This window comes from Sesamum indicum, linkage group LG1 (assembly GCF_000512975.1).
Source record: "Sesamum indicum cultivar Zhongzhi No. 13 linkage group LG1, S_indicum_v1.0, whole genome shotgun sequence".
Taxonomy (NCBI): domain Eukaryota; kingdom Viridiplantae; phylum Streptophyta; class Magnoliopsida; order Lamiales; family Pedaliaceae; genus Sesamum; species Sesamum indicum.
In genome coordinates, this window is record NC_026145.1 from 17,868,655 (window position 1) to 17,884,660 (window position 16,006).

The 16,006-nt window shown below is 35.8% G+C and overlaps 1 protein-coding gene across 1 annotated transcript in view; it reads left to right on the forward strand.

Moving 5' to 3' along the window:
• LOC105172867 (RAB6A-GEF complex partner protein 1) overlaps positions 1,931-16,006 on the forward strand; it is a gene marked incomplete in the record, with an annotated part of 14,539 nt that continues 463 nt past the window's right edge. Inside the window, 23 exon segments of the mRNA XM_011094466.2 lie at positions 1,931-2,284; positions 2,395-2,502; positions 2,761-2,909; positions 4,112-4,193; positions 4,391-4,815; positions 6,338-6,770; positions 6,859-7,082; positions 8,737-8,932; positions 9,088-9,233; positions 9,317-9,491; positions 9,583-9,636; positions 10,007-10,186; positions 11,229-11,341; positions 12,110-12,286; positions 12,560-12,617; positions 13,495-13,554; positions 13,956-13,997; positions 14,096-14,226; positions 14,371-14,506; positions 14,592-14,669; positions 15,125-15,241; positions 15,638-15,700; positions 15,786-16,006. Of these exon segments, the coding sequence (XP_011092768.1) occupies positions 2,138-2,284; positions 2,395-2,502; positions 2,761-2,909; positions 4,112-4,193; positions 4,391-4,815; positions 6,338-6,770; positions 6,859-7,082; positions 8,737-8,932; positions 9,088-9,233; positions 9,317-9,491; positions 9,583-9,636; positions 10,007-10,186; positions 11,229-11,341; positions 12,110-12,286; positions 12,560-12,617; positions 13,495-13,554; positions 13,956-13,997; positions 14,096-14,226; positions 14,371-14,506; positions 14,592-14,669; positions 15,125-15,241; positions 15,638-15,700; positions 15,786-15,872 (3,381 nt within the window).

Consider the following 16,006-nt stretch of genomic DNA (forward strand, 5'->3'; position numbering starts at 1 on the left):
TGAGAGATAGAGATATACGAGTAAAGAAAAAGAAGGATAATTTGATTTTGTTTTTCGAAAAAACAAAAACAAAATGTTATTTTAGATAACATGTATATAATTATATTTAGTTAGATGGAGTTTTCATATACTTTTCTTGAGTTATACATTGATTCAACTCAAATAAAATGAAACAACACACATTCACAAAAAGCGAGCAAATATCTACATATTCGATGGGGCTCAAGCCCATAACCTTAAACTTGTTCATAAAAACTCAGCCTTAACCTTAACTACTAAGCTAAAACATTATCAGTAGAATTTTCATGTTCAAATGCTATAATATATTTGAATAACCATACAATATATATGCAGCGGGATGGGACCTAGAATCATGCATACCCAGACCCTTTGCCATGTCTACCTATAAATGGCCCCAAATTGATACATACACTCATTTTACATAATTAATTAACTACGTACATATTGTCAAATAATTGACTTTTAAACAATATTGAACTTGACTATTGAAGTATCTTTGTTGGGGGCGAGTCCAATACATCTGACATTTGTTGTGGATTTCATGATTATTTCCTTCAACATGAGGGTCGCAATATGTGACCTCAACACTATCACATATTACGATAGTTTTCTAAAACTATCACACTTTCAATATAATCTAAATAGATATTAAGAAAAGAAAAATATTTGAATCTTGATTTACATTCATATAAGGAATTGAATTATGTAAGATATCTGCGCAATAGATAGTAATCTATGAAATAAGTTAGACACAAATCTGAATATATACTGAATATTTTGCTATACCCCACAGTCATTGCATTCGCAACATAAATTTTAGGTTTAAAAATATGATTTACAATATTGGATAGTTGTAAAATATATAATTTATAAGCCAACAAAATTAAATATTTTTCTGAAATTTCATTTATAGCTAGAGATAAATGAATATAAATAAATGAAGACAATACAATTATTATTAATTGATCATATTTTATGTAATAACTTTTGTTTTGCTTCCTAGTTGGCATAATTACTTTTTTCGTCTTATAATGACAGGACTTTGCACATTTAATCTTATCTAATAATTAGAAATGCCACGTTTAAAAAATTAGAGGATTAAATGTGTACATAACTAACTGTAGGGCTGAATTTGTTCACTGGGTAATTATGGGACGAAATATATTAAAATTATTAAATTTATCAGATTACATATGGCTTTTTTTTTTTTTTTTTTTAGAAATAGCCGTTTTGATATGCATTTTTTTAATTTATCAGTTTACATTTGGTTTTTTTTTTTTTTTTTTCAGAACTAGCCGTTATGATATGCATTTTTTACGTGCATATAATAAATAATTATTTATACTTTAAAATATATTATAAATAAAAATAAAATAAATAAACCAACATATTATATTTTTATAAATAAATTAATTTAGTGATATTATCGACCCAGAAAAAATTGGTATCACTGTTTTATTAACTGATATTTGTGAGTGAAATTTTTATATTAGCATACGTATATAAATTAAAAAAAGAATTTGAGTAGGGATGGTTGAAATAAAGACATTTTTGATAATTTTAAAAAAATAATATCACAATATAAATAACTGCTATTTGTGAGTAAAAATAAATTATTCTTTTTTTATATAGTATAGATAAAAAAGGACTTAAAGTGCAATACTGCTATAATTACAGGACTAGAAATGAAACTTGGTCCTTTCTAGTTTAATTGTTTGAACATATATTGGGCCAAGGCCCACCATTTAGAAATGCTATATATAGGTTGGGGCTTAACGGGTCATTTTGTTCCAAAGTGGTCCAGTACAGGCACGGATAGTGCTATCGGTCCACTAATCCAAAGAAAATTGAGGGGCTAAATATCGGATATATGATAATTCAAGAGGCACAAGTGTAAATAAAGATTATTCCGAGACTTGAGCGTTTGGTTCTTTGAAAATCTCAGATCTTCTCTCTTTCTTCCTGAAAATTGGTTGCATCTTACGCTCCTCTACAAAAATCTCCGATCCGATTCCAGTTTACGAACCCTAGTTTTCTTTCACTACTATTCAGTCTACACTCAAATGGATCTCTCATTCTAAAGATATTCTCTCTATACATACACGAAGACTCGAAGATGTATATGGCATATGGATGGCCGCAGGTCATCCCCCTAGAAGCACCCAACTGCGTCTCGACACAGCAGATCGTATATCTCAAAGTCGTCAATCGGTTGCTCCTCGTGGTCTCCCCCACTAACGTAGAGCTTTGGTCTTCTTCTCAGGTGTGTCTGCGTATCATCATTCATATTCGTTCGTTGAATCCTGGAATTTACTGTTTTCTATGTGGAATATGGTGGAATTGAGTGTGGGTTTTGTGTTAAATAATTTGCAGCATAGGGTGAGATTGGGGAAGTACAAGAGAGACGTGGATTCTATTCGGAAAGAGGGGGAGAATTTGCGGGCGGTTTGGAGTCCCGACACGAAGCTCATTGCCGTTCTTGTAAGTATCGAGTTACTGGATAAAATGGAAGGTTCTTCTTAATACTTTATTCAACCATTTGCTGTTGTCCTTAGGCAGCCGTACTGAAAATGAGGTGGCGCCAAATTTTTGTATTCGATACTCATAGAGGAAGATATATGTCACATGTGCCTCTGTTTTTCTTCTAATCACTTGTATATGTTGGATAAATGCCATTGAATTGATGATTATATCTTGTTTGCTGGCTTTTGGTAATTTACAGTTGCTCCCTTTTTGCAGACCTCGGCCTGTTATCTTCACATTTTTAAGGTGCAAATCACAGAAAGGAAAATACATATTGGTGGGAAGCAACCGACTGGTTTATTTCTCGCAAACATATCTTTACTTCTCAGTGAGCAAGTCCCGTTTGCAAATCATAATTTGACAGTGTAAGCATCTGTGCCATTTAAATTTATGTCTGCCGTCCAACAAAAAACTTTCTTTCTCATCTAAATAGCATCCTTCAGATAGTGATGGACTGGTTGACATGTTCAAATATCCATGGCTGCAGTGACAATATGTTAGGAGCTGCTTTATATTCTCATTTATCTTGCAATTATTTAGTGGAGTGCTAGTATACAGGTGCACGTCCCTTACCTGCGGATAAAATGGGCCAGCAAAATAACTAGATAAAAATGAGATTTTGCTTCAATCTTTGCTTGTGGAAGGCTGTTGCTTACTTTAAAGTCATTTCTTCTTTCCCTGGGTTTTGGGGTGGGGGTGGGAGTGGGAGTGGGATGGGATTGTTTACATAGATTGATTCCAAATGACCTTCCCTTTTCCTGTGTAAATGTGGCAATGCAAGGCTCGATAAACATTTTCTGTTATTTTATATATGACAAGGAAAAGGAAGAAGAATATGAAAACAGTTTATATGGTTTATTGTTAGTTCATGTATGTTTGTGGACGTCAGTACTCAGTAGAGTTTTTTTCGCTGATTACAACTTTTGTTTAGTAAAGCTAATCTGCTTCATCAGAAGGTTATTGGAGATGTCTTGGAATTTCTCCCTGTTTGGTAATTAATTACTTTCCGTGTGGTACAGAAGGAAAAGCATAGTAAGTGCAGGATTTTAAACCTTGTTAGTGGATACATTTTGATTTTTTCTATTACATCGCATCTATAAGCATATACCTAAGTCAGATTCTGCAAATTATTGAAGTATGAACATAAAGTTGTCTTCTACTTTCAAAGGCATTCTCTTATCTGATTGCTTTTCTCAGACCAATGGTTAAGAGAAAACTAGTTCAACTTCCTTAAGCTTCTTTTTTATTAAGTTATAAAGTTACTTCTTTTCCTGCAAAACATCTTGATTCTTGACATTCATAACCCCTGGTCCCCTTTTTTCTGTTTGTCATCTGATCTGAGACTCTGAGTTTGATAGACTTTGAGATGGAGAGAACAATGTTGTGTTGATTAGGTTGATCATCTTTTGAAACATTGATTTTTCACTGTTCAACTTACCCCCTTTTTTTCTCTTTCCTGAATTTGATTTTCTATTTCCCCATGTGTGGAGAAGACAACCACCCAGCCGTGGTAGTTCTCTTGATTTTGGGTCTTGTATAATATTGGGTTTTCATGTCTTGGTGACAGGAGCAATTTTATTTGTGATAACAAACACTTTCTGATTGGACTGTCTGATGGATCACTTTACAACATATCGTGGAAGGGTGAGGTATGCACTCTTGGCATAAGTAGGTCTTTTAGGATATGTTAACTAACTTCTCTAGGTATTTTATGTTACGTTAGAATGTTTGAAGTATAATGTTTAAAACATTCTTGTTTGTCCCTAATTGAAGAAAGTTTCACTATTTATTCTTACCTTTAATTGAGCCATTGGAGAAGTAAATGATTTTGTTTATCGTTATACAGTTTTCCGGTGCGTTTTTCCTTGATGTGTGGCCAAATGATAAAATTGGTGCAAATAAATTGTCCCCCCACTTGGGCAATGGTCTGACTTTTAGCGGAACTCAAGGTGTTGATCGGACCAACCATGTGAACCATGTTGCATCTCGGAGTTCTGGGGTTGTCCATCTTGAGTTTTCCATTATGTTGCGGTTACTATTTGTGCTGTTTTCTGATGGGGAACTCATTCAATGTTCTGTCAGCAAGAAAGGTCTAAGGCATGCCGATTCTATTACAGTTGAAAGGAGGGTGGCTTCTGGGGATGTCGTTTGTGCTTCGGTTGCTTCAGAGCAGCAGATTCTTGCTGTTGGAACCAGAAAAGGAACTGTTGAGTTATATGACCTTGCAGATTCTGCATCACTTATTAGATCTGTTGCTTTGCATGATTGGGGGTAAGTGTTTCCAACTGAGAGAAGCTGGTGAAGTGGAAATGCTTAACCATTACACTTCTTTCTGGGTTTGTAGGGACATGTAATGCACGGACATCTGAAAAAATCATCCCATGCAGTGTCCAAAGCGGGTTGGACACGGCATTTGCATGTCAGCAAATATATAATAAAAAAGGATAAAGGGACACAGTATCCGACACGCCAACAACATGCCCAGCATGTTTTAGGACATGTTTAGTTTTCTTTTTTTTTTTGTTTTAAAATTCAAAAAGTTGTGGTTAGGATAGAACACAAAAAAGAAAACTTCACTTCTCATATGAAATTGAAATATTTTCTTTCTTCGTCTCATTTGTTTGTTCTTGAATCTCTCTTCCGCGTCTCTCTCTCTCTCGCCTTTTGTTCAATCTCTTCTCCATCAATTTAAATCTCTACCAAAATTGGAGTATGTTATATTTGTGGATGAAGTTACTCGAGAATCTCGAGATGGTCATGATGATTCAATTAATTTGGATGATTAGAAATTTTTCATTGTGTACTTTAATTGAAGACCGATAGTTATTTACTTTTTAAAATGAACTCATCATGTGTTTATTAAGCACTTGGATATAATACATGCTTATTTTATGTTTTATCTTAATGTTAAATTTTGGTGTTTCCTTAATGGTGTTATATATTTTGATATCTGTCATATTGCATATTTTAATTTTATGAGAATATATATAAAAATAAAATATATATTATATATAATCGTGTTGTATCCTAAATTTATGAAATTTTGCATGTATCGTGACTGTGTTGGCGTGTCAGTGTCCATGGCATCATAGGTAGGGACTAAATTCTTAACCTTCTCCATGTCTTAAGTTGGTTGTTGCTCCTTTATGTTGTGTAAGCAATTCAATGGCTGTAGGGCCTCTTTCTTTTGTGCCTATGACATTGTGCATTTTTGCTTTCTTTTTGAAAGGATAATTATGTGCCCCTTCTAATTGGTTCAATGTAGAATCTCGGGTGGAAAAAACTGAATGATCCAAGGACAGAATGACTTGACAGTGAGTTAAAAGACACAGACCAATATGGTAAATAATAGATAGATGATCAAATTGGGATCTGCTCAATCTGGAAGACTTTATTGTGTCCGAAGTAATGATTCACATACGAGATTGTCCAACAAGATGAACATTGGGAAAAATTATATAAACATGGGCGGATTTGTTGTGGAACTAACTGTGAGCCATTAATTGTATAAGCGACTCTCAGTAACATTTGAAGTTTGTTGGAAACATTCTGATTGATTTCTTTTATTTCAAGATCTTAAAGAGGCAAATATACAAGTAGTATGAAAATTTGGGATATGTACTGGCTACCTTTTCTGATTAACTGCTAGGAGATAATATGATGCAGGCATATTTAGCTACAAATCTTCAACATTCTTTTTCAATATTTCTGGTGTATTCTGTGATTGCTTTAGATCTTTGACCCTTTTTATATACATCCTGAAGTTAATGCCTTCTGTATGGACTTATTGCAGATATTCTGTGGAAGATACTGGTCCTGTTAATTGTATTGCTTGGACACCTGATGACTCTGCTTTTGCAGTTGGATGGAAGTTAAGAGGGCTTACAGTTTGGTCTGTCTCTGGCTGTCGCTTGATGTCTACGATACGCCAGATAGGTCTGGGTTCTGTTTCTTCTCCTGTGGTTAAGTCAAACCAGGATTTCAAGTATGAGCCCATGATGGGTGGCACCTCAATGATGCACTGGGATGAACATGGATATAGGCTTTATGCTATTGAAGAAGGATCTTCGGACAGAATTGTTGCCTTCTCTTTTGGCAAATGCTGCCTCAATAGGGGTGTTTCTGGTACAACCTATGTCCGCCAAGTTATCTATGGTGAAGATCGCTTGCTTATTGTACAGTCAGAAGATACTGATGAACTCAAGATCTTGCACCTCAATCTTCCAGTTATGTATCAAACACACTTGGCTGCCCTTTTTTTGGTCTCCCCTTTTCTTTAAGATGTTGCTTCTGATAGCCTCTGGAATGTACCAGGTATCTTATATTCTGCAAAACTGGCCTGTTCTACATGTTGCTGCTAGTAGGGACGGAATGTATTTGGCAGTTGCAGGGGTTAATGGTTTAATCTTGTATGACATACGGCTAAAGCGCTGGAGAGTTTTTGGAGATGTTAGTCAGGAACAACAAATTCAATGCAGGGGATTGTTATGGCTGGGGAAAATTGTCGTGGTCTGCAACTATGTGGACTCTTCCGACACGTAAGTTCACTCATAGAATAAACACAGCTTTGACAGACAGTTAAAATTTTATTACCTGTGGAGGACCATTGCTTTTTCTACCAAGTGTTACACTGGGATTTAGAAATGGAATTAAACCTGTTTCTTGGCCACTGGCATAGTTCTCTTGTTCGTTAGTTTGAGTATGCGCCCTCATGGAATTAACCTGGTTCTTGGGTCCCGGCGTAATTCTTCTGTTCGTTAGTTTCCATGTGTACCTATTTTGTGATGCATACCAAAACACTAATTTATGCCTCGAAGCTTCATAATGTTGCAATTCTATCGCATACTCCTGCTGGCCTAGAAATCCATATTTGATATCAGATTTGTAATTGGAGAAGTTGCAGGCCTTACTTCATTTAGGTTGCCCATGACATTAACCCTGTATTCTAAGGAGGCACCGAAGAAAAAGTGAGTTCTTCACTAACGTAATGAAAATTGTTCCAAAGGTCCAAATTGGAAGTTGTATAGAACTTCTTAGTGTAGTAATTACTTGCACATTTTTGTTTGGTTATTTGTCCATATCACAAATCTATTAGTAGTTAAATAAGTTGCTGCATTAGATCAGCTTGGTTGGCCCCTCATAATTACAAGTATGTCAGGACCGGCAGATGAGAAAGTGAGTTCAGTTCAAGAACAAGAAAAAACATCCGTAAGTTCAAATGGAAATCGTAGTGTTTAAATGATATCTTCAGATCATAACAAAGATACTAGCTGGGACTAATTGGAAATAAAAGCTGATGTGTAGAAAACCATACTAAAATAGTTTTGTCTAGATTGCTTCTGACCTTTTTGACAGGTTCTGACGGTTATGGTGGCGTATTAGTGATCTAGTATATATTTCCATAGAAAGAAGCTGCTCATTTGTTTATGCTGAACTTCGGAAACCCTTGTGAATGATTTGCCCAAGTAACCTTTGAAGTTTACACATAACAAACCTATTCATTTACCGCGACTAGTTTCCATAAATAAGATAGAGGGATAATTACACCGACCTCCCATGAGGTTTGGCGTACTTGCAGGTACTCCCGCTTTGATTTGGAAAATTTCATTTAGTATCCCTGAAGTTTTGCTTAAATAGGTCCCTCTGTTAGCCAAAATTGACTGTATTTGATATTAACAAAAAGAATTGAATGAAAATTCATTTTTGCACCACTGACTTAGTGCTGACAATCTAATCTTGTGACCAAACTACCATTATATGGATTTTGACTAATAGAAACACCTATTTGATAGATAGAAGCAAACCTCAGGGTAGTAATATAATTTTCCACACAACAGGGGTCTATGTGTAATTGCACCAAACCTTAGGGGAGGGCTTTGTAATTATCCCCAACATAAATGTTCAACTGCACTTACTTTTCACAAGGAAGGTTTCTGTCAAATAAGATGAATCTATTATAGTTTTAATCCTATGTTTGATCGATATGATGATTGATGAATGTTGCAAACAGACCAAAATGAACAGAGATGTTTCTCTTTCAAATTTAGCTAGATGTCAATGTTTTTCTGAAACAGCTATACTTTGAGTATGTACATTTCACAACTTCTATAGGCTACTGCTGTATCTACTTTTCACTACACATATTTACTATTCTGGTACCTGCTTCTTTTTCACGATGACTGGTGATTGCAGATATGAGTTGCTTTTCTACCCGAGATATCACCTTGATCAAAGTTCGCTATTATGTCGGAAGCCATTGCTCTCAAAGCCAGTGGTCATGGATGTTTATCAGGACTATTTACTTGTCACATATCACCCGTTTGATGTTCACATATACCACGTGAAATTAACTGGTGAACTGTCACCTTCTAGTACTCCAGCTTTACAGGTAATGAAATGCTTAAAGGAATTTGCTTGAATAGTTGCTAAAATAATGTTTTTATAGTTCTATCAGTCTGAAATAAATTAGAATTTGTTTCAAAATGAGACTATGGTAATGCATTATATTCTTCATGCATTTTTAAGTGATAAAATGACAAACAGCTTTCTACAGTACGAGAGCTTTCAATTATGACTGCAAAGAGCCATCCAGCTGCAATGCGGTTTATCCCTGATCAGCTTCCACGGGATTATACGTTAAAAAGTGATATCTCATCCTCTTCTGATTTATTAGCCCGAGAACCATCCAGGTATGTGCTTATGTTTCCAGTTTGTTAGCTGGTACAGTTAAAGTCTATGGGTTTGGTTGGTAATTAGCTGCATGGTTCTTTAGATGTTTAATGCTGCGGATGAATGGGGACCTTTCACTGCTTGATTTGGATGATGGAAGAGAAAGAGAGCTCACTGACTCTGTAGAGTTATTCTGGGTTACTTGTGGTCAATCAGAGGAGAAAAATAACTTAATTGAGGAAGTTTCCTGGTTAGACTATGGCCACCGAGGGATGCAGGTAATCGCTTCCATAGCCATTATCTCGCTTAAAGTATTTTCCATTCTTCTTGACATGCCTGATATTAATGCTGGTTGAAGCTTATGTACAGGTTTGGTATCCATCTCCAGGTGCTGATCCTTTTAAGCAGGAAGACTTCTTGCAGGTACTTTTATCTAATTTATGGCTCATGTCTTTTATTTCCAGCAAATAGGTTTTGTATGTATCTCGGTTTTCTATGTTTGACCGTATAGTGAACCATTCATGTTCAAGTACCAAGGTGGTAGTTCAGTCATATAGTCCGGAACAGAACATGTGAAGTTGAAACTGTTCTCAGAGGTTCTATGTTAAAGGTGTTAAGAATCTATTAACGGTCCAAACCACTTACTCATGCATGATCTTGTCTGTTGTAAGCATTCATTTATCTTGAATTGCATTTTTGTATGTTGTCAAAGACCTGAACTTATACATGTTTATGCTGTTATAAGATGCTAACATTTTTTCATCTGATTTATGTGGTTTGACGTGATACTTAGTTGGATCCAGAGCTGGAATTTGATCGTGAGGTATACCCCCTTGGTCTACTTCCGAATGCTGGTGTAGTAGTTGGTGTTTCGCAGAGAATGTCATTTTCAGCATCTACGGAGTTCCCATGTTTTGAGCCATCTCCTCAAGCACAAACCATATTACATTGTCTACTTCGGCATCTTCTTCAGGTGCATAACTACACGAATTTTTGCTGTCAATAAGTTGGACTTCTTATTCTCCGAGATAGCACTTCCTGTGTAACTGAAAATTGGAGACACTTCCTCCATATCACATTTCTCCAATTTCGCACTTTACCCTCTCCAAATGACATCACTGATGATGATGTCAAATCAAATGGATATTTTGCTATACTCGTTTAGTTAACACTGTCTTAGCATGAGACAATATAACACTAGCATGCAGCAACTATATTGTGTTAAAATATGTTGATTGAAGGACAGGCCATTCCCTTAAATCTCCCAACAGGCATAAATGGTTTTAAATGAGAAGTTCTTACATTGATGTCCCTCATCTGGATGCTGAATGATTTTTGTCTTTCACAAGTTAGGACACTGCTCTCTTGTGTTTCTTGTTGGATAGAGCCAATACTCTTGGCTCTTAACTGACTGGCTCTAGATCAACAAGAGACCAAACGTGCAATGAGGAGTTTGACTTGGTTATTATCACATGGCTGAATTCTGGCAAGTGAGAATCCCTCATCCATATAGTCATTTATTGATGACCATTGCCTTTTGTGGAGCCAAAGAATCACAAGAAAAATTGGAATATGAACTTTGAATCAAGGAAAGGAATTAAATGACAAACACCAGAAAAGAACTCTCAGCAATCTCTAGCTGCACAAATTTGCAAAGATTTTTGTTCATACAGAAGTAGGGGTGGAAGATCTCTCTTTATTTGATGATTGTGTAATTCCTATTGGTTTTTTGCCCCTTTTCTTTTTTAATAAATAACTTGGGCTGTGGGCCTGTTTGGATGAATGAAAGTTTACTAAGCATTTGTACGAGGGTATATGGTGGAGGGGCGATGAGGGGGATTTATATAGAAACTGGAACTCTATTGCTCATGACTGTTCGACTTGGGTTTTCTGCTGTTGGTTAAATAATCATTCGCCTTCTAAACTAGGCGACTCCTTTTTACATGAAAAAAGCAAAAGTGGATCCTTCTTTTCGTGTACTCGACATCCTAAAGTTCTAACTATGAGTTATGCAGAGGGACAAGAGGGAAGAAGCTCTACGCCTAGCACAATTATCGGCAGAGAAGCCACATTTTTCTCATTGTCTGGAGTGGCTTCTTTTTACAGTTTTTGATGCTGAAATTTCCAGGTACATCTATTTAGGAATATTTTGTTCATTCATCTAGTTTGTTGCACTCCATTCTGAACCCAGTTTAGTTCCTTTTGCCACAGCTGATTGGCAAAACTGATTTGACACTGGGTTGAACTATTTCTTGGAGATAACATTTATTTCTATCCTTTGGTCTTGTAGTACCTATTTGATATTCTTATGTAGCTTGAACTCAAGTCTCGGGATAAACAGATCCATTAATGTAGCGAGAATCTGCATGTTGTGCGCCATATACTAATCATTTGATTGTCTTGGGACCTTGGGTCAACGGACCTCCTAATGATCATATGTATGTATGAATTTTATTTGCATTTGACTTCTTAGCATTTTCTGAAGGACCAATATGTCACACACTACTTATGCACTATCAGCTGTCCTTTCAACCACTGAAGTTGAACAAAGTCATTACTTATCGATGGAGGTTCTGATTGATTTGAATAATAACCTTTTGGGTATTGGGAGCCAAGACAGTTGGTCTTTACTTATCTTTTTGTTGCAGTTATGCAGTTTGACTGTTGAACTATGAATGTGAAATGAGTTAATCAAGATATGCTAGAAATATAGGTTCTTATGGATGTCTTACTATCAACCTGCTGGTAAATTGCTTTTGTTGCTTAACAAAATAAAATAATGTTCTTAAGCTGAATTTGATCTAATAGCTTTTCTGTAGGACTGAATTCTGCAATTCCTATAAAATGCTATTAGTATTTTATCATTATGCTGAACATAAGCACTTATTTTCTACAGACAAAATTCAAGCAAAATCCAGGCAGGCGTAGCCAATCATGCTCCCTCTCTTTTGGAGAAGACATGTGATCTGATCAGAAACTTTCCTGAATATTACGATGTTGTTGTTAGTGTAGCACGGAAAACTGACGGTCGACATTGGGCAGATTTATTTTCTGCTGCTGGAAGATCAACCGAGTATGAGACTTGATTTTCTTACTTTTTCTGTACAAATAGGGAATTTTAATTGTATCATCCTTTATTTAAAATAACTATAAACTTCAATTGACATGTTTACCAGAGAAAGTGAGTGGGTGTAGTTCTAAGGTGAGTAGTTGTTAGGTTCTTCCTTGATCACCATTTATAGTTCTCCTTTATTTTGTCATCAATGTAACTTCAAAATGAATTTTGTCTTCCAGAAAGGTTTTGAAGTCATTACTTGTCATTTAGAAACCAATCTTTTACTTATAGGTTGTTTGAAGAATGCTTTCAGCGAAGATGGTACCGCACTGCAGCCTGCTATATACTTGTAAGTGCTATTTTCACTCTTTTGGGCAGATTTTATGTATATTAGTTTGTTTCATTCTAAATTTCTGATTACCTTGGTCGTATTTTTATTTTTTCTTGTTGGCTTTAAAAAGAGAAGTTCCGATATTTCTTACTACCATCAGTAAAGTACATCGGGCTCTCCTAAGATTTGCCATAATTACAAATACCTCCTCATTGTTTGAAGAACTACAAATACCCCCTAAAACTTACAAATACCCTTACAAATATCCCCTTGTGACAGCATTGTAGAGGGGTATTTGTAATTTTTCAAACAACGAGGGATATTTGTAATTTTCCAAACAACGAGAGGTATTTGTAATTAAGGCAAACCTTAAGGGAGCCCCTTGTAATTTACCCTGCAGAGGTATTTGTAATTAAGGCAAACCTTAAGGGAGCTCCTTGTAATTTACCCTGCTGATAGTTAATTAAGTTGACCTGTAACCTCAAATATAATTAGAAATACAACCATCCTACCTGCTTACCATTCATACATGATGGTTAGCTGTCATCAGTCATCCAAAAAATGTTGTATGTTTTGCAGAACGAATTACTTTCTTCTTAGCATACAACAGCCTTGATGTAGCATGTTTTTTGTTCATTGTTATTCAACCATCCTTGTGTGGTGATATATCTATATTTTTTCAGTTGCAGATATTTGTTGGTCAATGTTTACATGCTTTTTTATTTAGCACAGAGTTTGACTGTTGATTTTCTGTTATGAGATTGTGTCAGAACTATTGTTGATCATATTGTGTGTTCGTATTATGAGTCAATGGGGAAATATCTAGACAACTTGTGTTGTATGCAAATGATCCTTTTGTGCTGATTGCTAGTGTGGTTGATATTGTTGTGAACAGGTCATTGCGAAGCTTGAAGGTCCTGCTGTGAGTCAATATTGTGCTTTGCGTTTACTGCAGGTGACTATGTCCAACTTTTCCTTCCCAAATAAAGAAATTCAGATTCATATTTGTATTTGTTAAATCTTGGCAGAATGGAAGGGTAACTCTTTTTTCCCATTATTGGTATCCCCTTCAAAATTGCATTAGTGTGCTGGTGCTGTATATTGGCGGTTTAATAAAGATTTCTAGGAAAATAGATGGCCCTAAGATTTTTGAAGGAACTTTAGTCTTACTGTAGAAACCCGAAGTAAACATTTACATAATCCATTTGTTGTGTTTGCTTGTGCTGCCTATAATGTTTGGTTGACATGGCTGAATCTTGATATCATTCCTTATGATGCAATTATGGGTTCTCTTATTTTCTCTAGCACCTTTTCAATCAATGCTATACATTCTGACAAGGATTTGCAATTATTTAGGCTACGCTTGATGAGTCTCTATACGAACTGGCTGGAGAGCTGGTATGAGTCCCATCTTATCTTATGTCTTCTTGAAGATGGCTGTTCTTCTTAGTTCCTTGCAATTTAACAATTTTATGTTGAATTCTTGTGTTTACTAGGTGAGGTTTCTGCTAAGATCGGGCAGAGAATATGAACCCACAAATGCTGATTCCGACAGAGATTCTCCAAGATTCTTGGGATATTTTCTTTTCCCTTCCAGTTTTAGAAAGCAACCACAGGATGCAAAAAGGTAAACCTAGACTTATATATATGCATGTATTTGGATAAATAATCTAAACTTTAATTGAGTGCTTTCAAAATTAATCCACTTCTCTGTCCTTATCAGCTCCATTGACGCTTGTAGACATTTTCCTTTTCTGTGAATTTAAAGCAGCTCCTCATTCAAAGAACAGAGTCCACATGTTTCTTCTGTTAAAAATATTTTAGAAAGCCATGCCAGCTATTTGATGTCTGGAAAAGAGCTTTCAAAGCTTGTTGCGTTTGTCAAAGGCACACAATTTGATCTAGTGGTATAATTCGCTTCTTTTTAGTTATTCAGATGCATGCTTTCTTATCCATCTTCTGAGATTAGAAGCATAATCAAATTGACTGCAGGAGTATCTCCAACGGGAAAGATATGGAAGTGCTCGCTTGGAGAATTTTGCTTCAGGGCTTGAACTCATTGGGCAAAAGGTAATCTGGATGTAGTTTCACTTCTTGATTCAGATTTTCAAATGCTTTGTTACTGTTGGACTTTTAAGGTCTTTCGTGGGCCGAAGTACCTGGCATTATCCAGCTATCTGCAAAATGTTCCCATCATTCTTTTTAGTCTAGTGGATGAAAATGAATCTATATTTGCATGTTGCCTCAATTCTCTAAAAATTTGAAATGTGATATTTTCTCTCATTGTTCTTCTGGATGTTTTCAATTTATTTGCTGCCTAGATTGATTCATCATGATGCAGTTGAACTGAACTGAAGTCGATTTAGCCAGCAGCTTCATATAGATTGGAATATTGTGGATGTCAAAGTGTAGAAACATGTTCACATCAGGACAAATAACTACAATTCAAGAGATAGAGTTTGAGATTTTGCATTATGTAAAGTAGTTTGGAATTATTCACCAACAGTGTTGCTTTTTATATGTAGCTCCATATGGGAACATTGCAAAGTCGGCTGGATGCAGAATTTCTCTTGGCCCACATGTGCTCGGTCAAGTTTAAAGAGTGGATAGTGGTCTTGGCCACATTATTGAGGCGTTCTGAGGTATAGTGGCATTTTTGGTAAATGTAGTCAAGGATTGTTCTTACTTGGAGATTTCTCCCTCATTAAGATGATTTTTGTTGCTTTTATCTTGAGTGTCTGACTTCGATGTATGCAGTAATGACTTTATGTACTTGATAGCATAAATGAGAATACCAATAAATGTAACTTATACATCTTGCAAATCATGCAGATATCATACAATGCATCATATAAAATTAGCTCCTGGTGTTCCCTCTGTCATCTGGATGCTTTCTTGACATAATTGTGTGATTATTCTTTAATAGCACCTTCATCCTTTCGCATACATTTTGTAGAAAACTTGGTCTTGATTACAATCTTTAGACTTTACCTGCTGGTTGATCAATTATGTAGTTCACTTACTGTGTGTCTCTTCAGGTCCTTTTTGATTTGTTTAGACATGACTTGCGATTGTGGAAAGCATACAGCATAACCATACAGGTACAGGTTTGGTCAAATTATATTTGCTGGAGCGCCTATTTTTCTGCTCATCTGATTGTGCTGTTGCTGTGTACACATTGTTAAGGCACATGCGCCATTTGCTGAATACCATGATTTGCTTGAGGAGTTGGAGGATAAGCTTTCATCGAGTGCCAATGCTGGAGGAACATGAGCTAACTGGTTCTCTTAAGCCTATGGTGGATTGTTTCAATTGAGAATGTGTAAACGAGGCTTCTGAGTTGTCTCCATTTTATCTTGGCCAAGTTGAAAACCTTTAGCCAAGAGATGTACATTCATTGTTCCGTG